The sequence below is a fragment of the Falco peregrinus genome, chromosome 6, assembly GCF_023634155.1.
Source record: "Falco peregrinus isolate bFalPer1 chromosome 6, bFalPer1.pri, whole genome shotgun sequence".
NCBI classification, from domain to species: domain Eukaryota; kingdom Metazoa; phylum Chordata; class Aves; order Falconiformes; family Falconidae; genus Falco; species Falco peregrinus.
In genome coordinates, this window is record NC_073726.1 from 26,481,756 (window position 1) to 26,508,023 (window position 26,268).

At 35.8% G+C, this 26,268-nt stretch overlaps 1 protein-coding gene across 1 annotated transcript in view; it reads left to right on the forward strand.

Annotated features, from left to right (window-relative positions):
* Positions 1-26,268, forward strand: part of SEMA3E (semaphorin 3E) — a 145,152-nt gene that overhangs the window by 81,995 nt on the left and 36,889 nt on the right. Inside the window, exons 4-5 of the mRNA XM_005240154.3 lie at positions 4,897-5,016; positions 22,925-23,018. Coding sequence (XP_005240211.1) covers positions 4,897-5,016; positions 22,925-23,018 — 214 coding nt within the window. The remainder of the gene's footprint in view (positions 1-4,896; positions 5,017-22,924; positions 23,019-26,268) is intronic.

Sequence of the window (26,268 nt, forward strand, 5' to 3'; positions counted from 1 at the left end):
ATCAAATATACTTTATTATACCAGTGGCTGGTCCAGAACAAGGATTCAGGCATCCCTAAACTTCAGAGAGATGAAAGCACAGATATGATTCTAAGTGTTGCAGCTTAAAAAACATGTAAACTACTGTGACCACAATAAATTATTAGTTTAATTTGTTTGCAAACCAGCTCACAAATGGACAATAAGCACTTTCGATAATCTGAACCATCTCCTAATTCTTTTCCTGGTGATATCAAAGCAGGTACCTTATTAATTCTCCATCACCATTTCTATTTCCCCTTCGTTTCATACATATAGAATAAATTTTCCTTTCAAACTTTATCACATTCTGATTTATCTTTAAAATACACATTCTCTAGAATAGTTCCAGAAAAGCAGTTAAATTATTAGTAATTACAAAATATATTCTAAATTGTTTTGCCCTAAAGTTTTTATGGTATATTAATACAAATATTCTGTTTTAATGAGCCCCAAAACTGTTTTATTCTTATGATTCAGTGTCTTGGCTGTAATCAGCTCCCAGGGAAAAACCTGAAAGCTCACTGACACACAGCAGCTGATATCATTCACACCACAGGATGGAAGTTCTTCTGGATGGGAGCTCTCTAATTTTGCAGTGCACCAAGCTCATTATCTGCACCTCATAAACAAACAGCAAGTACAACACCTAATAAATCCCACCGCTGAGAGAGCTTACACTGTACCAAAGGATTTGAAAATGATGATAGTTTTACAGTGACAGTGACAGGAATGTAGGACGCAGAAAGGCACATAGGAGGTTTTCTTAGAAACAGCAAACAGGCAGCCTTGATGATAGCCACAACATAGACCCAGTGAAGATCAGGAAGCTATAAAGGTTCTGGTGGAAGTACAAGCATGACAACTGTCCACAACAAAGGAATCAGTGAACCAGATTGGAAATTAATAATTATCATCATAATCATCAATAATATTACTAATAACAACAGTAACAATAACAACAACAACAACAACAACAACAACAATAATAATAATAATAATAATGGATGATAATACTAAATGATGATAATAATAATAATAAATTATAATAATAAATACATGATACTTTGTTCCTTACACTCACCCAGCCTAGAACTGATCCTTTTTGATGTGTCTTAAAAGTTCATTGCATTTTTATGGATGCTTTTATAGCCTTGAGAATTTCAGGTGTCTTTTGTCGGCAGTGGTGTTCTACATTATCCAGGGTTTGTGGTCATATTAAATGAATGCAAAACCTAAAGTCTCTGAGCTTTATTTAATACCACCTCTCAGCATAGACTGTTATTAGTTAAAGCTCTGTCATCTTTCCTTCGCCACAACATGATGCGATTTATTTTCTGATGCTTTGACAATATCCTTTGGGTTAAATAAATACAGAAATAGATACAGTTATTCCAATGTAATGTAAAGATATACCTCTCACACTTACAAGATTCCCTAAAAATCAAAATCTTTTACAATCTATTTTGTTATTATAAGTCTTCAAATTTGCATTATAATGAATGTGATCATTTAAAGAAGTTCATGTTTCCCACATCTCTCTGGACTGTGAAATTTTGGTGGGGGTTTTTTGTGTTTTTTTTTTAAGAAAACCACAGAATTTTTCAATAATCACAAGACTCCAAAACTAAAGTCTTTAAGAAAAAGATCCTAAAATTGTGAAGTCTGGAAATACTGTAATACCAAACAATATTTAATCCTCACCTGAGACCTAATTATATACGGGACTTAGTGAATGAGTCAGACTAATTAATGCCAGGAAAACCTTAGTAATTTTCATTAGCATGCTTAGTATTCAAAACTAAATTGCTCAACCTGAAAGGAATCTAAATTAGAATAAAAAACTTTCCTATTGCTTTTCTTTTCACCTTAATTTTTGTAGCCATAAGCCAATGACTTAATGGCATAATGTCTTAAAATTTGCCTTTGCCATTTCTAAGTACTGAATGTTATTTTTCACAGTGTACAGTCTCAGAAAAAAATCACTCATCAGTGTTCTTTCAGACCTTTTTGCTTATTCCCATGCTGTTCCTTTCTTTATTTTCCGTTGCAAAAGATTGATACTCAAGGCATAATTAACATTAAGTAGAGCTGAAAATGTTGTAATAAACACCTCGGTGTCGAGGTACTTCATGTGTTCTCTGCTACCTCTTTCTATGTAACTGAACAGGCTGCTTTTACAAGCTTTTACAACCTTTAAAAGTTATTAGTTCATCCTGCAGCAGTAAAACTGCAAGTATTGTAGTCATACACACAGTTTCAGAGAGTTTGTAACAGACTTGATAGGACACTTAGAAAAGCCTTGTCTTAATAACATGTGCATCGTCTTAAACTCAGGCCACACTTTTCTGACCTGGGTTAAGTCAAGGAAAAAATCCTCCTGCTCTCGTCCAGCGTGCCAGGAAACACACCTGTTAGCCCGTGGTGTGAAAGCTTTTGATCCTTGCAATTATTTTATCAGAATTGGACATCGTTCAGATACAGAAATCAAATACTGTAGTGATGACTAGATCTTTCACACTAGAAGCTTTGAATGAATAGAATTCCACACATGTATTAATGTCTATGGAGCCTCCTAAACACAACCACAACATTTAATTAATTAATATAGTAGGAAGAAAAGTTATTTTAATGTTCCCTTGGCTGATGCATCCCTTCCTTGTTATGTATACAGGGGATATTATTAGTAGGGTCAGAAGTGATGCCTAGTTGCCTGACACTTCCCAGCATAGCACCATTTTTTGTTGTTTATAGATGATAAAGTCTAGCCATTTGAAATGACTTTCTTCTGTATTTGACATCTGCCTCATCCTGTTTTTTCTGCAGAAATTTTCAGGCATTTCTATGAAGGCGCATGGGAGAAAAAATGTGTAATTTTATCCACAGTGTTTTTGAGACAAAGATCAAAAGCTGCAAACATGTAGGTAAAAAGGGAAACTATGGAGTAAAAAGACCAGAGCACCACTGAGAGAGAACAGAGGGGGTAAATAAAGAAGGTCATAGTTGTAGGGGAGGGAGAATGACAAACAACATCAGTGCCCAGCAAAGCATCTATTTAAAAACTGAAAAGCATCATAAAATTCCTCTGTATTACCATTCTGCTACCACCAATCAGCAAATGTTTGTGAAGTACACATACGAAGTGGGGCCCTCTGTCTTTGTTTGCTGATCTGTGTAGAGAGGATCACACCCTACTAATCTCAACTCATTCTCCTCTCAATTTGTCTGACAATTCAAGGAGCAGGGTGTTTTCGGGTCTGAAAAATTTTGTCCAGGTGAGAAACCATGTGGATGCCATGTGAAGAAAAACCTCTGTTTTTTTCATTTACTTTTGAAAAAGGAATAAATTAGTTAGGAATTAAGAAATTCCAAAAGTAAGATATTGCATGGTTGATTTGTCCTTTGCATATACATAATATTTAATTGCAAAAAGGTTACCTGCCTGTGTAGGTTACCCCCTTCTTTCAGTTAGCATGATGTACCTTCAAGGTGAACAGTTAAGGAGAATCGTGTAACAAAGGAGAATTTTTCCTTATGATCCTTATTTATTTGCTGGAGCTGCTGGAAGACTTTCACTGAATGACACAAGGATTTGAAGAAAGATGGTTTCTTAGTTTTGAACCCAATGTGGATTTGCAAGAGCTGAATTCTGCCCGCAGCCCTGCCTCAGACTCATCTCTGTGACAATGGCTTCTGGCAGATGGTTAATAAGACCCAGGACTGATCTCAGATAAACATAGCACTCTGAAAACTAGAGTAGTTACCAGTGAAAGACAGCCAATTTTAAAAAAGGGAAATCCTCCACTCTCTTTTACACATCCATTTTAGGATAGAATTAATTGCCCTTTGGAGATGTCTGGCATTCTTCATCGCCTATTGAAAAAGCCTAGAAGAGCAGCATAAATTACATGTCTAAGCTTTAGAATAGATGAAGTTAGCTACAAACCCCACCGTAATTGTCTTCTTAAACTTAGTGTGACTGGCTAAAAATCCAGGGTCTGAGTTACAGAAATGTTGAGCGGCAAATGGAAATGAATAGGAATTTTGCTCCAAACATAGAAAACATTGCAAAATGTTAAATACTCTGTAAAACCATGTCCCAGGAGTACCAAAATCAATGGATACTTTTATCTTACTGTCTCCATTTCTAGTTTAGCAGAGGAAGGATAATGAATGACACCACATCTCAAAGGGATGTTTGAAATTTTTTTTAATTGTAATATTTATGAAGCTGCAAATACACTAATGAGTCCCAGAGGGGACTGGGGGGAATAAATAATTTCTTCTTCAAAGGAGGGTTTGAACAATAGGAACAGATAGAGTATGAGGTTATACAATATTAGAAAATATTGATTAGCAAGTAATTATACAGGAAATAAATGGTGAAGTGGTCTTATGGATAAATGTAAGAAAAAAAGTGTTATTTTTCCTTAGATAAAGTTTATTTAACTTGACAGAGAAGCCATTTGCTGACTATTCACATCTCATGCTCTGAGTCTAATGTCTAGGGCATCCAATAATGCTTAGTAAAACAAATATTAAAAGATTTGCAAAATATCTCTGTGATTAAAGAAGTGGAAAAGTGTGTTTTATAACTTTGTAAATCCTAACTGGTTAAGTGTCTAAAATAAATGGTGATAAATCAGTGCTCTAAACTTGCTTTTTTCCATGTCAAAAGTGTCCGTCCATGAAATCAGTGGCACTGAGGTACTGGCATGAAGTGGGAGAACTAAGATGTTACATTTAACAGAAATTTAACAGAAAATTTCATATAAGGGCACTCAAGATAATAAAATAAAACTATAAAATCAAAACAACACAAACCTTTTTTTTAAAAAAAGCTAATATTTTCCTATATTTATTTTTTATCATAACTAGGATGAATGTGCAAATTACATCCGTGTTCTTCATCGATACAACAGAACGCATCTTCTGGCCTGTGGAACAGGAGCTTTTGATCCACTTTGTACTTTTATTAGAGCTGGGCATCCATCAGAGGTAAGAAATTTCTTTTACAGTAGCGACTCTTTTGGTCTGGATTCCAGCAAACTCTCTATGGTTAAAAATAAATATCTAAATTCAAGTGCTCATACAAACCATACAAGAGATATTTTCCCTGATGAAATGTAGTGCGGGTCTAAAATTCAGTTTGTGAGTAGAGAAATTAATTAAAGCTTGAATGTATATTTTGGGAAATTATGCAAAGAACTCAAAACCATCTTCATCTTTTATTCAGTTATTTTATTACTAGATAAGTAATAAAATAACTTATCTATTCAATAAGGAATTCTTACCAAAAAATATTAAATTGGGGGGGGGTAGCTATTGTTTTTTTATGAAATAATACACCATATAATAAAATACCTATCAGTTAGATGAGAGATGGAATACCTTAATAATTCTTTTGTTAAATTCAGCTTCTTAGCGTTGATCATATTGAGCAATTGTGTATTAGCTGAGTGAAATAGTATGGCAAAGAAGATCATTAAGTGCAGCATATAATCAATATTGTCAACATATTTCTTATGCAAAAAATAGAATTTGTCTGGATTTTTCAGAAATCTGGATCCTTTCTGACACAGATATTTAAGATCAGGATTAAAGAATCAGCAAAAGTACCAATTTCTCATTTAAAATGGGTGTATAATCCTCCTTAAGCATTCAACCTAATCCTGATTACATGCAACCTATGTGTTGCTACATGGAGGAAAAAATGCTGACTGGTTGATCCTGCTGACATCTTGCTTCCTTGCATCCTTGTTTCATTGCACTCCCATTGCCAGTCTTAAAAAACATATGGAGTTTATGGATCTATTTTGAAATTCCTGACATAAAAAAGCCTTCTCAAAGGGATGATTTTCTACAACAGTTATCAGATTGAATTTGTGGACAAGTTATAAATGACATTACTAGATCTGGACCTTGGAAGTCCATACTTAATGCAAATTGGCCATGCAAAGTTATCTTTTATCATATACTTAGTAATTCTGAAGGACTCATATACCCAGATACAACATAAAACAACTGGTAAGGGATCCCACTGTTTATCTGAGCTGCCCTGCAGTCAGAGGAGGATTTCACTAGGCTGCTAGAGGCACATGTGATGACCACTTAGGCATCTGACCATAGATTCTTGGTCCTGCACTTTGTGAAGTGGGACCTGATAGATGGAGAAGATCTGCAGCCCAAAGGTAAGATTGGCTTTTACTGGCAAATGTCAGGAAAAGACACTGGACGATGGTCTTGCTTAGTTGTATCATATTTAATGATGTCTTCTGGTAAAGCTGAGCACTTGTCATGGAGCTGATGCTAAAGCCCCATCCAAGAGAGTTCTTGCTTCCCTTTATGCCCAGGAGTGGGATTTTCAAGGTGATTGCAATTACATGAGTCCACATTAAAAGCAAGCTAAACTTTGTGGATATAATTCATAAAATAATACAGAGTGAACCATAAAGACCAACCTTACTAATGACCATGAGAAAAAGTAAATCTTCAAAATCAAGTTGCAAGTTCTTTCCTTTCCATTTCCAAATATTTGCAAAAAACTTTAAGCTATATTATAAATAGCCAGTTGATGTATATACATATATAGATATAAAAGAAATCACGGAAGTGTTGTGTTTAAAGTTTTATGCAGCTGAGCTTGGATAAAACAGAAGAACTCTCCTACATCCTAGAAAATTAAAGCTAAATTTTGAATTATGTTTGATTTTTCCCCCCAGTTATTCCACATCAGAATTAGTCAGTTTATCAGTTTATAAATAATGTGTTTCCCCTGATTCTTTTTCTCACAAATTTCAGCATTAAACTCTCAATAACAAAATGGTTTAATTCTGTCTCTTACATCACTTTAATTGTTGTACTCCACACTTAACAGACAGTTTTGTACCTAATGAGTTAAAGCAGCTCTTCAGACTTGTCCCATGCCTACAGTATTGTTTACTGGTCAGAACAATAGGAAAACAGAGGGCAGGGGCTGGAGCTGACGTAAAATAAGCACTTGGATTGAAAAAATATTAATTGCAGATATAAAGGTTTTTAAAGTGTACTCATTTAAATCAACTCAGGGTGGGTTTACTCAAGGGTTATTTTAGTAAAATCTTTTTGGTTAGGTTTTTCTCAGTAAATGTTTGGTTTGACAAACCAAACTAGAACCACATCACCAGAAATAATCTCCAAGGGTCCAACCCATGCCATGCACCTCAAACTGCTGTCAGAATCAGAAGCATCTAGCACAGCACTTAGATTTGAGGTTATCTGAATTGCAGAAACACACCGCCTTCTGAAACTGAGGAAGGAATTAAATAATACGTAATTTTAAAATAAAGCAATTTTGCATGTTGTCTTTGCTCCTCTCATGAACTTCCTGTCAGGCTTCCTGGTCCAGTTTGTATTAATCAATGTCTGTATATTTAGGAACACTAAGATAGCATAAGCAACAGGCTAATAAAAATAGAAACCAGAAAAACAAAAAATGAGAAACAAGACTCCTATATAAGAATGTGTGGCCCATGATCATCCCCTTATGTATCACTGCACTTCCTTTCCTTCTTTTTGTTTATTATTCTCCCTTGTCAAACAGGTTCTAAAATTTTACCCACACTGAAGTCATGGGAAAATCACCATTTTTCTATTTGTGTAGACCAACAGGAAATATATTTGCTACACTACTAAGTAGCTATATTAGTTTCCATTATCTGAAAAGCTGACCATCAGGATTAAAAAAGACAGGTGCCATGTGTATGGTAGGTTAAAAATAACCCATGGTATGTGACTGAGTAGACAAATTGGTATTCTTGCTTTCTTTGACTGATAAGAACATCGTGAAACTGCAGGAAGGGAAGGGAAGGGACATGTTCCTTAGAAAATTGCAGTGCAGTCTCTGCTGATCTCTGTTTGGTCAGAGTATCCTGATCCGACAACTTCTGGTTACTGTTCCCCATTTCTTCCATCTCAGCATCTCAGCTCCTCTTTCTCACCGTCTGACTGTTATGGAAAGATGATAATAAATGAAACAATCTTAAAAATATAATGATGCTATTCCATTTATAAATAAGACCCAAACACCTTTATTAAAAAAAAAAAAAAAGTAAAACAGACTTTTCATTTGAAGGGTAAATGCTGGTTTATAATATGCAGTTACATGCAGTTAAATACAGTTCATAATATGCTGCTATCTGAAAAGAACATTTTTTAGATATTGTTGACATTTTGTAATAAATATATTGAACTTCAATTTCAGTAAAATATGACTTTGATCACAAACTGTGTCACTTCTGAACAGAATCTCTTTAAGTAGCATAAGGTGTATTTAAGGCTTATATACACATGGACAATGACACTTCGCAGATGCGTAAAGGTATAAAGTGTTGGAGGTAAAGAGGGAGCCCTTAGAGCAGACTCCTGTGTAACCAGATAGCTAGCTAACACAGCATATGAAACTAGACTCACTCTTCTATATGGAACTATGAATCAGCAGTATCAACAAGGAGAAAATACTTGTCCTGTCATCAGGGTCCTTAACCACAAGTTTCATCCTGAGCTGACGATGAAGGGAAGATGCAACCCTCTCAGTAAAAACTGCAGGGTTCTTAAATTACAAAATGAATATAAATACAAATTAGCGATACAGGCTTTTTGCAACATGATAGAATAGCAGGATTATGTTTTCTATAACCTTATCTCCAGCAATTTATTGAGCACACCAAAGAGAAATAATTTGTTGGAACAAAACATCCAGTCAAGATTCTTGTTCCTGGTGCTCAGTAGTCCCATGCTGGCTTGCCACAAAAGTTTACGTAAAGTCTTCTGTTTCCGAATAGCCATTTGATAATAAAATGGAGCATTACGGTTTTTCCTCTGAACAGTGAGAGTATCCCAAAGCCATAATCATGGTCATTCTGTATGGCATCCTGATCTTGTGTTTAGCACATTTTTGTAAGGTGTAATCCAGCTTGTGGAAAGGAACCTTCTGCCTCCTGTATAAAGCCTTACATTCTTGAGCAGCTGTGAGTCCATGTTTTCTTATCAAAAACAGGTTTGAGCTGTGTCTTGGATAACACTGAGCTCTTATCCATGATCAGTGAAGCCAAAAGGGGAGCTGTTTCCAGAAATGCACAGAACTTGATTGCCTCATTGGCAGATCATTACTCCTTGGAACTTACTGAAAAACAGAACCTCTAGGTTTCTCAAAAAACACAGTAAAAATGTCCATTCCCCTAACCAGTCTCTCTAGAAAATAATCGTATAACTTACTATGTAGTAATTGAAACATGCTTTGAAAACTTTCAAAACCAAATTGTACTACTATACATTACAAATGTTTAAAGGCTTCTGTCATGCTTTTAATGGCTTATAGAAATCTAATGATAGTATGTATTTTGTCTTAATATAAAGTATTATATTTGAATATGTTGATCCTGTAAACCAACAAGCAATAAATATTGGCTTCATTGAATTCTACCTTGAACGTGTGTTATGCTAACAGCATCTAGCCAAATATATTTTTCTAAAAAAATATTTATAAATTATATGACAAACTATATATCCATTTGAAAGATTAAATATATAATGGTTTACTGCAGTCTTTCTATTGTAATACTTGTTCAATTGATATTGCTTTGGAATTCCAGACTGTTCACTTTAGTAAAGCTGTTGCCAGATATTATCTTTCTAAAAATATACAAGTGCAGTCACTAACAGTAACATGCAGCTTTTCATCTTTTTCTCTCTTTCTAATTACCCTGACTCTGATGAATGTTGCTTTCCCAAATTTAAACATTTCAGCAAATTACCCAATGTTTTTCTTCCATTTAGAAATAAATTACATATTAGGAAAAAACAGAGTGCTGACTTTGCAGACAGAACAACTATTGGTGTCTGCAGAACAACATATTACAAAATCTTGGCCAAAAAATCCATAAGAAAATTAATTTTCAGCCAGTAAGTGAGTTCATTATCACTGACTTCATGAAATGCCTCCAAATGTCAAAAATCCATGCAGGTCAGAAAAGGTTGGGTTCCTTCTGTTTCTATTTTTCTGTCATTGAGAAATGCAGGAGAGTTCATTTTTTTTCTGGGGAATGCAAGAGTCAGAGACCCTCCACCCCAAATTTCCCATGATGAATTTAATTTAATATGCATTCTTCCCATGCACTCTGTGAGAAAAACATCTGAGATAAGTCTTCAAACAAATATAGAAGAAGAAAAGTGCAGGGAAAAAGAGATTTTACTCTTCTTCCATTCTCACTAAATCAACATTTGTCTCTCCTGTTGCTTTTAATGCCAATGCAGAAAGTGGGGAAGCATCTGCACCCATTCCCTTCCTTTTGTATTTATATAAACTTTTCAGTGTTGGTAGTAGAAAATAAGTACTGCAGGAAGTGCTTTCTGTCTCAGTCTGTGGTCCTGCAAATCTAGCCGCTAGTAAAACAGTACTCCACTACTGTTCCGTATAGCTCAAAATATCCTAGGTGGATTATGATAAACCTGAGATAAATTAGATGTGCTACCTGCAGTTAGGCAATGATTTTTTTCTTAATGAGTTATCTGTTCAGCAGAGCAACAGGTTTTAGGGATGCTCCAGAGGCCTTCCAATGATCCAGACTGCCTTATTAAATACCTCACAAAGCACCTTTAACAAGCCCACATGAGGGTTCCAACAGATACAGCTAAAGAGATTACTCTGCCTCCATAGGACCGGCAAAATGAGTGGAAATTTGAAAACAATGTGCAGAAGTAATATCCTAAGTTTTTGCAAACTGTGTGATGACAAGATAGAGCTGATTCCTGGAAGAGGAAGGCATCTCTGCATGACAAAACTTGTTGGGGGAATAAAAGTTGTGGGAAAGAACAGTGCATGAAGAATTTCTCTTCTAGAACACGCTGTAAATTTTTAATATGTACACTGAGCTGGCAAAGTACCATTTTCAATGCCTCATTTAACTCAGTAAACTGCCTACAGCTGTGTTTCTCCAACCTCAAAAGGCTGATGGACCTAGTCACCCTTTCCACAAAATACACTGGTGGTTTCTGGGGGTCTCCCCCTTGGAGTTCCTAATCTGATGTATTTTTTATTATGCTATTTCCTCTGCAATTAGCCAGATGAGATTCTGCTTATCAGGGAACAATAGCTCTAAATTCTCAGTCTTTAAGGCCTGTTAGAAAGGAATTGCCTTTAGTGAAACAGCAAGTGTATTTGTTTGTTTGGAGAACACTTCGGTCAAGTTGGAATTTCTTCTTTCTAATCTATGTTGCCCTTAATATCTCGTTGGATGTAGGGAGGGGCAGTGCCTTTTCTACATATTCTGTGCTTCATAGCAAAACCAGGCTAAAGTTCAACAGTGCAATAAGCTTTCCATTTGCCTCTACACCAAACAAATGCAGGCAGCACAAGCTCTTCAGCTTGCTCTTTAGCAAAATGAAGTGAATTGATGTGGAAGTTAAAAGAGAATGTTCCAGTCATACCTCAGGCTAGTTTTTACAGGGCATAATTCTTCTGCTTGTGACCAGCATTTGGTAATGTCATCATTCTTTCACCTTTGTTATGAAATGAAATTGTACACATATTTATAGGTATTATTTTAGGATATTGTTTCTGACGTATATTTATAATCAAAACAAACAATGATCTGCCCAGTTACTCCCTTTCCATGCTTTTTCCTATTACCTCATCTGTGCTCTCAGTTTGCAGAGGATTAGGGAGGAGGAACATCTGGTTTCACTGACCAAACAGAAGTGGGTGTTGGTCAGTCCTTCATTAGATAGAATGTGTGACAGATTCTTGCCCTGAAAATATTTGCTTAGAGGTACAGTGCCCCTAGGCATGAGCGCAAAGCCACCAGTTAGAATGCCACCCACCAAATCTTAGCAGGTTTTTCAGCTCACTATTTATGCATTTGAATCTGCAATCCTAAATACTAGGAAATTGCTTATTTCTTGCAGTCCTCTGCATCTATAGTTCATGTGAAATTAGTCTTTAAGTTGGATGATGTTTAAACCAGTATCAAATGTTCATATACATAAAGTGCTGCCAAGTAGGCAGCACAAGGTCCTAGAATCTTTAACCAGAGGGGTTCATTACATCATCTAGTCTGAATGTCCACATCACAGCTTGTCAAATTGCACCAAAACATCCAAAAGTCCCGAATTTCAATTAGATTAAGGTATTTCAGGTTTTGGAAGTGAAATGTGTGTGCATTTCAAGACAGATTAAATGGTACCGACACTCATAATAGGCAGGAAATTGTTAGCTGATGATTACCCCTATGCTCACAGCATACAAGAAAGGTGCTGTGCTACAAAAGGGAAAAAGCTGAAGACCCACTTCAACCCTGACTTGAAGAAGTATTTCTCACTGAAACCAGGGTTTACCTGTGTACTCCTAAAATGAGAAAGTACTAGCCAACAAAATATAAAATAATAAAAAAAAAAATTCTGCACCAACTGAAGTAACAATCCAACTTCTGCAACAGGCCAATCTCCAAACCTTTCAAAAGAAAAGACAAACATCCTCTTGTGAAATGGTGAAAAGGTTCCTTCTGAACCAATGCCTATGGTTATGTGAGAAATTAAAGTTCATGTGTTTTGTATATAATAATTACCTTAATGAACAGCTGTGTATGTGAAGTGTGGTAAGGATAATGAAGAAAGGACAATTCTGTTCTTCCCATGCTTTGCTGGGAAAGGGGTAGTAGGTATTGCATAAATAGGTATTGCATAAATAGAAACAAAGGCCAAAGCCCATCCATTTCATGTGATCAGTCACACACCGCATGGATAATTTCTCCCAGATATTGAATTAAAATATTTTCAGGAAAATATGTATTGTCATTTCAAAGAATCCAGATAATGGTAACACCGCTATTTCTCTGGCAAGCTGTCCTAACATTTAATTACTTTCAACGTTAGGAAATAGCCACTTATAAAAGGTTAAATTTATCTAACTTCAACTTCCTTTCATTTAACCTTGATACCCCTTTGACAGTAAAGTTGAAAAGTCTCCCACTATCTATTCCACATCTTTTCCACATATAAGTACCTATGCACAAAGACCAAGCCACCTCTTCACTTTTTTTTGATAAGCTGAATAAATATAGCTCTTTAAACCTCCTGTCACAAGGATTCCTCAATCTTACTTGTGTCCTTCCTGTGAACTCTGTGCAGTATTTTCACGTGTTCTGGAAGTGCAGACACTAGAACCAGACATGCTGTTCGATGGTGTGTGTACAGGCAAGGTCACTTCCCTACCTCTGTTTGAGATCCCTCTTTCCATAGACTCAAGTGCTGAGTCCTTGGCACAGCATCACAATGAGAAATCTCTTTTTAGTATTTTGCACTTGGGACCCAAAGTTCTTCTCTGGAGCACAGACTTATCCCAGGTTACACACTTAGATGAGGCACCTAATTAATAGTCTCACATGACAAAGTCAATGAAGAGATTTCTAGAGGTGTCTGTCACTGTCAGCTGTAACAAGGCACCTGGGATAGGATCTTGGGATCCTAAATGAGGCACCTCAGCCTGATACGTGAAAGTAATCTGAACAAAATCTGAACCTCCACCTTCTAGGGCATTCTGATGTACTTCAGATAACAGACTGTGTTTCCTACTCTAAAACACACCACTCTGGATACAGTTATATTAAAATCTACTTTGTTAGCTTCTGACCTTTAGCTTAGTGTTCAGAGCACCCCATAACCTGAGTGCACCCAGGGCTCTCATTAACCTTTTCTCTTCATTACTTATGCCTCCCCATTGCCGCTCAATTAAAAAATCATCTTTCTATCAAAAACAAAATGTAGGGAAACCTCCAGTAAAAAAAGATTCATTGATGCGTACCTAGTAACAACTATACTTTGATATTTGTCAGCAGTTTTTATTTCTTAATAATTCTACAATGCACATTGTTTCATCAAACAGCTACCTACTAAGTGAAATATCAAGTATTTCAAGTGGTATTTCAAATAATACCAATTACCTGAAACTAAGAGAAAACCAAGTATTCTGTATCAGCACAGTTGTACTTGTCATTCTTACCCATTGTAACAGACAACAGGTTTGTTTGACAGGACTCTCCATCCATAAAATGAGGTGAATGACATTCACCACTTTTGAATATTGTTTAAATATGGCCATATGTGAAGTTTAAGTTCAATTTGGCAGATTGGTAGAGAACTGATCAGCCATATGAAATGAATTTTCCATCATATTAGATCTGCCCTTTGCAAGATTAAACAGGTCAGGACAGAACAAATCAATACAGAGGAATAATATTATTAGCCCAAAGAGAAAGAAATACTCCCCCTGTGTGGTAATTTGATGGGGGTAGGTAAAATATTCCAGCTCTACTCACAGTGATTTTTAGATTCTGACACCTTTATTTATGAGAAAAAGTTTTTTTCTAAGTGAGGGCACTTGCTGAAGTCTATGGCATTGTTTGAGGAGTCGAGGTACTGCTCAATAACGTGTTAGTCATCATAAATAAAACCAGCAAAAACTTAACAATGACAGGGTTCAGTTAATATTTTCCCAAATTATAAAGTGCATCCTTAATATTCTATAATTCCTGTATACTTTATTACTGGTTATTATTCTTATTTGACTTAGATCTATCCAGGAAAATTGATCCAGGTGAAAAAGTGAACTAAAAAGTAGTGCTGCTTGCAGTTTGTGCGTGTCATCAAGAGGCAGTAGATCCGCTTCTCTGCCCTTTCTTCCAGAATGTCCCATTTTGGGACGCCCTGCTGAAGCTCTGCAAGAGGACTGCTGGCTGTCTAAGGCTCCAGTCCACGGAGGCAGAACTTCTCCAGGGTATCTGCTTTCCTTCTGAAAGCCATTCTTGGTTGAATGTAGCTGTTGTCCTCTCCACACCCGAGCCACCTGTTGCTCCATCCACCACCAAAGCCTAGACTGTAAACTCGACCACAGAGCTGTGTCCTCCCTTTGTCCCAGTTGTTAGGACAGCAATCGTTAGGTGAGAGTTTTTATTTGGTATTTGCTCTGATGTGACCCTCAAAACCTCAACACCAGTTTAGCCTGCCAAAATCAAGGAAAAGGAGAGTCTTGGCCAGCGAGGCTCTGTGTAAAGACTGCACTTCACAGAAATCCCTTTGCTTTTGTAGAGCAATTTGGAGCTATCTTTAGCTCCTCTTTCACCTGGCCATAAAAATGTATCTCTGTATACAGCCATCCAAGCATTTTAGTTCCAGAGATCCTTTATGTGGTCCCTGGAAGTTTCATATATACTACCTATCACACTAGTGCGATATGATCATAATTTATTTTTTAATGGTCCTATTCTATGCCATAGGACCCTAATGAGTTTATGTATCCAGTTTAAGGTCATGCAAAGACGTGCCTCCTAAAATTCTGACTTATTCACTCACTTCTGCTTAAACATTCTGAACTGCTAAGGGTAAATGCCTATGATTTCTATATGCTGGGTAGCTGGGAGGGGTTGGCTTTTTTTTTTTTTTTCCTATTGCTGGAGTATTTCACACACATTAAATCAGGGAAATATATTCTTTCTGTCACTTTAGGCCAGATATTTTGACACAAGTCACAAATTGCTAATCCTTTAGCAAACTCAGACAGCAGTCTGACATAACTCCAGATTTTAAACATGTTTTCAGATTGGAGCCCAATGTGTCTTAATCATTTAACTGTGGAATAAAATGCATAGACCTGAAAAATACATCTGAAGTTTTAGGGAGGATTTAATGTCTGTAACATTTTATGCACTCTCATCCCATAGGACGATTGATCTTTTCAGTATGTCACTGGATAGTAAAGAGGATTGAAAACAGATCCTCAGAAGAAATACTATGTCCCAAATAATCTTAATTATGTTAAATAGCAGAGACCTGACTATTTCAGCCAGTTCTTTGAGGACTCTTTCCTAATATTGTTTCCCCATTTGGCTTGGAAAATAAAGTTGAGTGAACATGGAAGGTGTAATTTTAAATGTTAGTTATCCTCTGACAACAAGCAGAGAAACTTTTTGCCAGTGCTCAGAAACTTTGGAAAATTAGTGTTTGGATTTTTTGAAGAAGATAGTACGTCATGAAATTAAAATTTCTTCAACTGTTGGAGCATCCTTGTGTTACTCACCCTGCATGCTAATATCTGCATGCCTGTGTTACATTGACTTAAATAGGCCAGTAAGTTGCAATAGAAACTTATTAGTATTATTATAAAAATTTGGAAGACAGATTCCTTTATATAAACCTCATCATATTGATTCATTTTCTATTGGGTTTAGATTTTTAATTTCTTGAATGAGTTAGTTGGATTGACATTAGTTATGCACCTACCTAATATTTGGGACTATAGCTATCAGATACTGTTAATACACATTTTTCTTAGCACCAGAATTTAGTCTGCTTAAATACAAAAGGCTATGTGACATGAGACGACTTTTCAGGCCTGACCCAGTATGTTATATTCTGTTTGGTTTTTGCAAAACCAAAACTTTTTACTGCATATCTCTTTTAGCCTGTGCCTTTTTCATGAGGCAAGTGTACAGATTAAGACAGGTCATGGAGTTGAGAGTTAAGTTTAGAGACTTATATTTGAATTATATTTTCTGCTGATTTACAGACATGTTCTGTGATTTTTCAGATTTATTTTTTTTTTAATGAGGAAGTCAAGGTTCATTCTTCCTAAAAGAGGGCTCTGCGTAGTGTATTCAGTGTGTCTTTCTATGTCATAATAAAAACGTAAGAATAAGTGAGTCTACAAGAAAGAATAAAAGTGAAAAAAGTGTTTTAAGAATATACAGAACTAAAGAATATTTGCAAGAAAATGTCATGTGAATTTATACTAAAAACATAGTGCAAAGGAGAATGGAAATCAAGATGAGATTTATCCTATGCATTGCATTTCACTTTCTATTGTGGTCACAGAATTTCTCTGGATTGAGTCAGCATTCAATTTCTCACATGAGAAAAAAAATCCAGTTACACTAGTAAAATGCTTTACAAAACTTATGTTTGATTCATTTTGGAAAAAAGTTCTTTGTTCCTCATGTTAGGCTGTGGGAGTACACATGGGTACATATGTATGTACAAAATGCCAGACTTTAAAGGCGTTATGTTAATATTAAATCAGACTTTAAAATTATTTTAATAAATGGGAAAGTACATATGGGCAATAATTGTTTTCTTTCTTTAGAAACAGGACAACTGCTATGTTAAATTTTATAAATTTTATTTTCTACTGAATAAATTCTGTTTACTGTCTTGGAGATTGCATAAGTTACTTTCATTTTCAGGGCACTGAAGACTGTTGATAAAACCACAACTGTGTGTCACTGTGTACCTAACTTGATGAAGTTTTAAAATCACAGTTTTTCCCATCTGTTACTTTATTGTTTTGTTACTGCAGTTTTAAGATAGTATTAGGAAAAAAAAAAAAAAAGGGAGTACCTGGAACCAGTGAATCCAAGTACAATATCCCTAGTTTTGGGATAAGGGTCTCAGTGTTGTTCTCATAAAGAAGGGTGGCAACATTGTAATGGACTTCAATGGAAGCACTCTGTGAGAAGGAAACCCTGCAAGTGAAAATTAACCTGACAGCTTTTGTTCAGAGGCTTAAGGAAAGCTTCTGAACATACTGGCTTGAGAACAGGGATGTGAACATCCCTTTGGCAGCCCTCTCTCTTCCATACCATCTCCATTTGCAGTTCTCTCTCTTTCTCTGGGCTTCAGCCTCTGACTCTGATGACCCTTCTTTAAACCCCACTTTACCAGGTCACTCAGCTCACCAGTTCTTTGGAATGTCCTTACCTTGAGGAGTCAGTCCCATCCCTTCCCAATAGTCTTCTTCCTCAGACAGGGCACTATGATCAAATAAGGTGACTCTTTGGCATTTACATTCCCTTTTTTGATGCCTTAGGAATTATTTGAACAGAAAAAAGAGCAGATCATATCACACTAGCACACACAGTTTTATCAAGGTAACAAACACTTCTCATGGCTTGGTATAAGCAATGCATCTCTATTTTAGATTTTCCCATTCCATGTCCTTTGCACATGAACCTTCTTATTCAAGGTTCTCTTTAAGAGGGTCTCAAATATATGACCCCTAGTAAATGAAATGCAACAAATAACTCTCACAATTCTTAATTAAGGGTGAATAACTATGAGATCATTAATGCTAAGAACGAATTTTGAACAGTGAGTTACATCGACAGTGAGTAGTATAGCCAGTGTTAAAAACTTATGAAAACCTGCACAGTCTCTCCCTACAACACTCTAAATACGATTTACTATCCTGCAATATAAGTAACATGGACTTCTTAAAAAAGCCCACCAAAACAACACCAGCCCCACTTTCAAAAACTCCCCAAACAACCAAAAAATGTACCAACCACAAAAAGGCACAGGTGTCCTGGAGAGCAGGCTTTGGCTCTACTGTTGGAGCATATACATACACAGTTAAGTGTGTAATTAAAGGTTCTGAAGTGGTTTAAATTTCCTTTTAAAAAATGCTAGTATGATACATTTGACTTTTTTGTTACCTGGAAAATAATAAAAATGTAAAGTGGAAAAAAAATCCCTTTACAGAAAATCAAATTATGTTTCCTTATAAAAATAATATTGGAGGGAAAATCCAACCAAAGCTTCTATATTTTTAAGTACCTGGTTTAGTGAAAAGATACAGCCATTGTATTAACACTGAGAATAGGCTTAGGTTCTTTGCTGAATAGGAATGGAAGTAAACATATGTTTTAAATTAATCACAGGCATAAATGCTGTCTTGAACCAGAGCAAAGCAGCACTTGGCACTAGAGAAAGCAATTTTTTGCCACAAAAGTTAAATGCAGTCTTTAAATTTTAATGGTTCTGACTGACCTTTTCTTTCATTATTATTTATAGCCTACATTTTTCTTCATTGTCTAAAATTATCAATTCACATCAAGGTAATGACAAAATGCTTGATGCCTTGAAAATATCTTATATTTCTTTTTAAAGAACTTTATTATTTTAATAGAACTTGAAAGTGTATTATGTTTCCTAAGTCATAGGTATCATAAATCAAACCCAGACCCCATTCCTTTTCCCAAACTACATGTAGAAATTTGTAATTCCACTCCCAGCCCTCCATATGTGTTTTTGCATAATTTTTACCCTAAACCCCTGAAAAGTGCCTGTAAAATAAATTGCAATGTTGAATTGCTGTGTTGGATAATCTGTGAGGAAAATGTCAGTTTTCTTCTGATGTTTCTCAAGGGATTCCAATGTCACAAACAGCAAGGAGGGTTAGAATTATGGTATTAGCCTTCCAAGCTGATTATTAATGTGTCACACTCATTTCATTTAAACTGGCATCCCGTGGAAGCTGACATATCTAACACCAGATCTTCAGTTACTTGCCCCAGTGATGGGAATGACTTACTGCAACCATGGAATATTTGGTATGCTGTCCTAAAAGGTGAAGGTTGAAAATCTTTCATGGAGGAGTCATTGTTTACATGTTCAGTGACTTTTCAGAGAGTTACATGTATCTGCAAAAATTTATGAGATACATATCCTGCTTTATATCAAACCCGGTGAAATCCACTTAAAAACTCCAAATTGCACTGAAATCCAAATTTTTGTCTACCTTCACTGTTATCATTAGATGATGTATTTGGACTACAATCCTTGCTCAGAAATTCCAGCTGTTAAAATGCAGATAATGAAAGGATAATATGCATTCTGCTTAACGTTTTCATTCTGTGGTCGTATAGTTGGATGTTTTAAACGTATTCATGTCATGAATGTTAAAAGAGGTAGGTTTGTCTTTACCATTTATTTCATCTGGATTCTCAGGGGAATGGTTAACTCCATTAGTAGCTTTTTCATTATGATATTATAATTTGGTGTACAATGATGCAAAATCTTTCCACATCATCTGGAAGCCTCCCACACCAGCCAAGACTCCCTGATCTGAATATCGGTGGCATTTTATCAGCGGAAAACATGAATATGAAGTGTGGTCTGTGATGCCCTGGTGGGATTATGCCTTGTCCTACAGCACAAAAAATCCAGTTTGTATTTCCTATGTAGGACGAACTATGATCCATGCACTAGAAACCATGAAGTACGGATAGTACAACTTCTTCAAGTACTGTTTCAAAACAATTTTGTTTCCACACCTGATCACTTTATCTGAGTATGTTTTTTCTACAATCAGTTTTAAATCTGTTACTTTTTCCTTTCATAGAAAAGTTTATTTTACAGTGGGGAAAAATGAACAGAAAGTATTAAGATCAGAAAAAATTATTAAATTTTAACCCTCAGTTTATCTCTTCCCTTACTTCTATGTATTTCTCTCTAAAAACTGTGTGTGTGTTTATTGAACTGATTGACAAATAGTTTAGTTGAGATCTCAGAAGAGAAACTTTTTCCTGGGTAACTTTATTTTTATTACCTGATTAAAGAATGAATAACATCATGCAGTCAGATTGCTTTTAGAAGTATTTCCTTTTCATCATATTTTATGACAATTATGACTCTCTAGTCCTTTTGTGCAGTTTCAGAAGTTTTTTCTTTCCCTTCCTGAGTTCACCTTATTTATTATTTTTTTTCTACTGTTGATACAAAATACTTTGGTATTGTTGATACAAAATACTTTGGTATTTAGTTTTGAAAAATACCTGGTGTGTGATGTTCGAAAAGTATGTAATGGGGCTGAAATTTCCACACACAGGTAAATATTTCTTCATTGTTTGACATTTACCCAACAGCAGAGGGGAAATAGTTACTACTGATGTGCAACTGAGGCTGATACAGCAGAAAATAATATTCCTGCACCACCAGTCTCTACCCTGCATGATTATTTTCTGCTGCATCAGCTCCAACACAGGAGCTTCTGGAGAGGTGAGATTCTGAATTCTTCATTATCTTGTGAGTTTTAGGACTACTACTTACATTTGTATGGTATTTGCTTGCTATCTTTATTTGGAGTGGCTTTTTCACTTCAAGTAGACATGAAACAGATGTCTTATTTTTCCAGAATTGAATTCTGAGTTGCATCCCATTTTTATAGAAACTCTCAAACTAATGAGAATCTTTTTGATCAGAAGTTGCAGGAAAATGGCATGTATTATTTGGACGGATGGGAATGGGAGATAGGTACATCAGCTTGGCTTATCTGGGGATTAAGCAGTCAATAACGTTCTGGAGGGGTTTGTGACAAATTTACAATTAACTCTTTTTAATGAAACACATACAAATATTCAGTTATTTACCAGTGAATGAGAACTAACAGATCTACAACTTCCCCACTTTCCTTGCATTCTTTTCTTTTTCTTTCTGCCCTTTAAAAAATAAATCATTTTTTATTGTTATTACCTTGCCAGTTTTCCGTCCTATGCAATGGTCTCTTCTGCTTCTTTGCTCCTTCTCTTTTCATGTTTGTTTGTTTTTTTTTTCAGGAAAGCGTAACTGTCATGAATGGAGCTACCTGAAGAGAACATTAGTTTTGCTGTGGGGCAATTGCACTTGCTTAGGCAGAAAGAGATCTGTAGGTGGTAGGGTGGGATATGTGGACATAGGTGAGTGGGGAATACAGCATTGCAGAAGGCAGACACATTATCAGGTTTCTGTATCTCTCTGCAGCACAATTTTTTAGGGACCAAGCTGCATATGCTGCAAACCCCCCAAATTACATGAATGTAACCAACAGCAGAAAAAAAGTATCTGCTATAACGGCATAAGGACTAAAAGGACTACATACACTTGAATAATGACCACCAGGGTACTATTTGTCCAGTCTAGATATATCAAACTTTTTTCTGTGCAAATACTGAGTTATCTGAATAAATACCTGAAAAATTAGGTCTAATAAAATAGGTTTTTTATTGTCGAAAACCTCTTGTACCTCTTTGAGAACATTCGCTTTAAGGGAGAAATCCAGGCAGATACTCCTTAAAATTCTGGGGGCTTTGGGGTCCTGTCACATGTAATTTAATGCCTCACAAAACACTTGCATTAGCATTTTAGCAACATGAACCTGAGATTAGTTTAACAAACAGGTAGGCTGCATTTATCCAATATGTTGATATAATCTGCATTTCAGTAGACTTTTGAGTAAAACTGTTACACAGAACTGGAACCGCTAGACTGTCAAAATATTTACTAGTCACATGCTTGATGGCTGGGTGTCATATATTTTAAGAAGCTTTCATAGCTTTCTCCCTATTCGCCTCTTTATTCTCCCCCACCCATGTGTTCTGTGCATGGTTTTTTGTTAATATAAAAATTAAAAAAAATATTGTGCTCTCACTTGATATTTTAATCAGACATTAATAGGCTATTTTGAGAAAGCTGGGAGAAACAGCATTGCAAATGAAATTAAACTGTAAATTTTTTCTCAGCCTTTAAAGCCTTACACAGACAAATTAAACTAAGTTGCCGATGTTCTTTTTATGCTGATATTCTGTTAAATTTGCTCTGAAAACCATAAATGGGGATTCATTCCTAAACATAACTGTTATGAGGAAGATCTATAAACATCTCAAAGCTACCAAGGGAAGATAACAGAGCATGATATATTTAACAACTACTGAAAAAAAATGTTTTAAGAGGGGGAACACATTCCATGGCTAGATATCTATTAAATGTTTAGATACTTTGGAGAAAAGATAGAGGAATCTTCACTCCCTACTCCCACAGAAATAAAATAAGTGCAATTTCAGTGCATATTTTACTCATTCTTTTGGGGTAGTGCACACACAAAGGTGGTTTGAAGAAACCCAGAGAATTTTTACTAGTACATCAGTGAGCAACCGTAATTTTGTTTTCTACCTAATGAAGTCAATCCATTATAAAGGTATAACAAAGTTAAAGCTCATCTCTAAGGACTTTTTTGTCTTTGCCTGTAGGGTTTATGCTCTTTTCTGTGATTTTTCTGTTTTTAAAGGATCATCTGTTTCAACTGGAATCGTACAAATTTGAGAGAGGACGAGGCAGGTGCCCTTTTGACCCCAGTTCTTCCTTCACCTCCATCTTAATTGGTAATGATCTTTATGTCACAAGCTTCACGGTCCTGTCAATCTGTCATTCTGAGTGTCTTTCTTCAGCACACCAAAGTGTTGTCAGTCTTCCACTGCAGCCTTCAACGTGTCAGACTTAATCCTCATGGTGCTGCCCACATTAATATTACATCCCAGGCAGTGGTAACTCCAGCAAGGGTGTCTCACTGAAGTGAGTAGATGTTATATGACACATGCCATCCTGAAGAGGTAATTGATTGTTGTACAATTTTGGAAATAATCTCTTGCTTTCCTTCAAATTGAAGCAATATGTCTGGCTTAGTCTTCTGCACAGCCGAGGCAAATACACAAAATTTACGATTTTTCATACACTGAGATGTAATCTGAGTAATAAGCATCTTGTAAAAATGTGAATTTACCTGGTTTTATATCAACCATTTATTATTTATATTTATATTATATTTATATTCTACAGATTTTGACATTAAAATAGATTTTCTCCAACGCTGCCTTCTAACAGAACTATCCAAAACTGGTGATTTTCTGTTAGGAGACTTGATCTTATCCTTGACAGTTATAAAAATAGAAATCAGCCTAAGTCCTGCAGTGCCAGAAAGCTGTGCTGAGATAGTGCTCCTCTGTGCCTTGCTGGTAAGTATATCACAGTAGGGCTGGGACCTTTGAAGTCATAGTATAGCAAACCATATGTTTTTTTCTTTTATAATGTTTTCCTGAAAACATTTTGTGAGATCAAGCAAACAAATCTTGGCAATATTATAGTACATTGACTAAAAATAGACTGCAACAGCAGGTAAAGGGTGGAATCCAGATGCACTTAGGGACTAACACAGTCATTTTGGGCTTTAGAAAATGTAAGATGAAAACTGAACCTTAAGAAGTAATAGTCATTAAAAGAAAGGGCTAGAAAGAAAAGGCTAAAGATCAAATAATTTTTCAACTTTTAAGGGACAGAAAAGTTAGACCTTTTTAGGGCCCTTTGATATTTACATTTGACTTCATAGTTTACAAATAGACAGTTAAAGCCTTTGATTATTAACTACAATGATAAAGCTCACCCATGGTGGTAAGGAAGTATTGGTCATGAGTGACAGATGTATGTTTACATGCTTACAAGAAAAATCTTCATCAGTAATGCCAAATCTTTCAAATTACAGCAATTCATCAAAATATTGTTCATTCCCAATAAAAAAAAATAAAAAATGACACCTCAAATTCTTAAGAGTTGGTGCATTAAAGAAGTCATGAAAAAAATCACAAAAAAAATTGCTGTGTTTTGACTGACCTTCCAAAATCCATGAAGTGTGGATTGTTACGCTTTTCTTCCACCCTTATGACTAAATTGTTTCTACAGTTTTTAACAGATTCCAGTCTTAGTTCAGCCTGGGAAAAAAGGCTCATCCTATGGAATTTGCTGTAGGCCTGAAACCTCATGGTCTAATCTTGAAGTCCTTCTCAACCTTTCCTCAGACAGAACTAAGTAAATAAATTAACCTGATCATGTTCCTACTGTGGGATCAATGTGAATTTTATTTGCTTAAATGGAAGCCAGATTGTGCCACTGAGCACTTCAAGACTAATGGTTAGTCCTTGTGCTTCTGGCCTATTCATTACTTTGCCTGGATAATGGAAAGTCCTACGGATCCTCACAGTTTTATTGAAAAGATAAATCCATTACATAAACCCTTCCCTGATCAATGTCGATCAGAGTCTTGGATGTCCACCAACAAAGACTTATAAAGTCAGTTTTACAAAGCTAACATTTCCATAATGTGCCAAGATTAATGGGAAAAAATAATAATTTTTTCTTGGATCACTGACAGAACACCAAAAAACAGACACACTTTTAACCCTTCATCAAAACTGATATGACCTGAGAAAGGTATTTGAGGCTGCCTTTCTAGGCCTTCACTGGGAATTCTGTAATTTTCAGTGATCATAAAATGATATTTTAAAACCAAAATAAAAGTCTTCAAAGATATTAATATTTTATTTATTATTTTATATTGTATTCGAATTAAACACTTCTGACACTTAGGAAAAATATCCTAAAGAAGTTTTTCTTTCGATGTATTTTACTATACTAACTTCTACTAATCAGAGGCACACAGCTTACAGAATAAACAGAATTAGTTCCTCCCTAGACTTCAGAATGTATATCCTTTATCTCTGTAGGTATCAATTTGAAAAGGGTAGAAGACGTAGATGTAAACATGGTGAATAACAAAGAATCTTTTAACTGACATTTGAAAATGAGGCTGAGACCTCTAATGCCATTGAACTCTGAAGGAAGGGATGTTCCTTCAGTCAGCTGAGCCTTGATTCCAGCTCATGGTGGCCATGACCCTATAACAGGAGATGACAGCTACACCACATACCCTCCAGGACTGGTCTTCCAGTCTTTCCTCCAATGCCTGGAGGTTCCCTTCTTCTTCAGGGACTCCAGTCTTCTCAGAAAGCTAAATCAGCTGCTGGTATGGAAACAGTATGCCCCCAGTGTTGCCTACATTCCCCCATGTAGATTGAGCCAAGGTGCACGTCCTTGAAATTGTTTCATGCAAACCTGTTAGCAAAGGCTTTCACATCCCAGCATCCTCTTCTTCCCAACTAAACATTTAAAAACCTGCTTCCACCTCTGCAACTCACATTAACACAGCAGCCTATAACAGCGTGGCTGTTGATTAGAGTAACAAGGAAATTTTATATACCTCTGATAAAAGTTTAAAAACTTTTAAAATCATGACCTTGAAAGATCACTTGCACCATCACTAATTAGAACCAAATTTATCTGGATTAAATTAGGAAAAAAGAGAATCTTTTGTTCTGTATCTCTTCATGTATTTTAACACATCAGTTAAAATACCCACTTCAAGAAAATAATAGTGCGTGACTTGGCTTTAAAACTAAATGTCCATGCTATCGTAGTTTTATTACAGGTTATCTGACCCAGTGGTAATATAGCTTGTGATGAATTCCTCAATTTATGAACAATTAAATTTTAGCAATGTATTGTTAGCATCAGGAAACAGAATAGATGTTGGATGGCAAACAGGCTGAATAAAATGTATATGTTTCGATAAATGGCATATAAAACTTTTTGACTTCTATTTCTAATGAACTCACCCATCTGCTTTCAATAGCCAAAACTATTTTTGGTATCAGATCATGCACACTGATTAACTTAGACCACACTAGCTCTTGAAAGTTGAGAAATTAGTTTATGTCTATGTTCTGTTACCTGCATTCTATCACA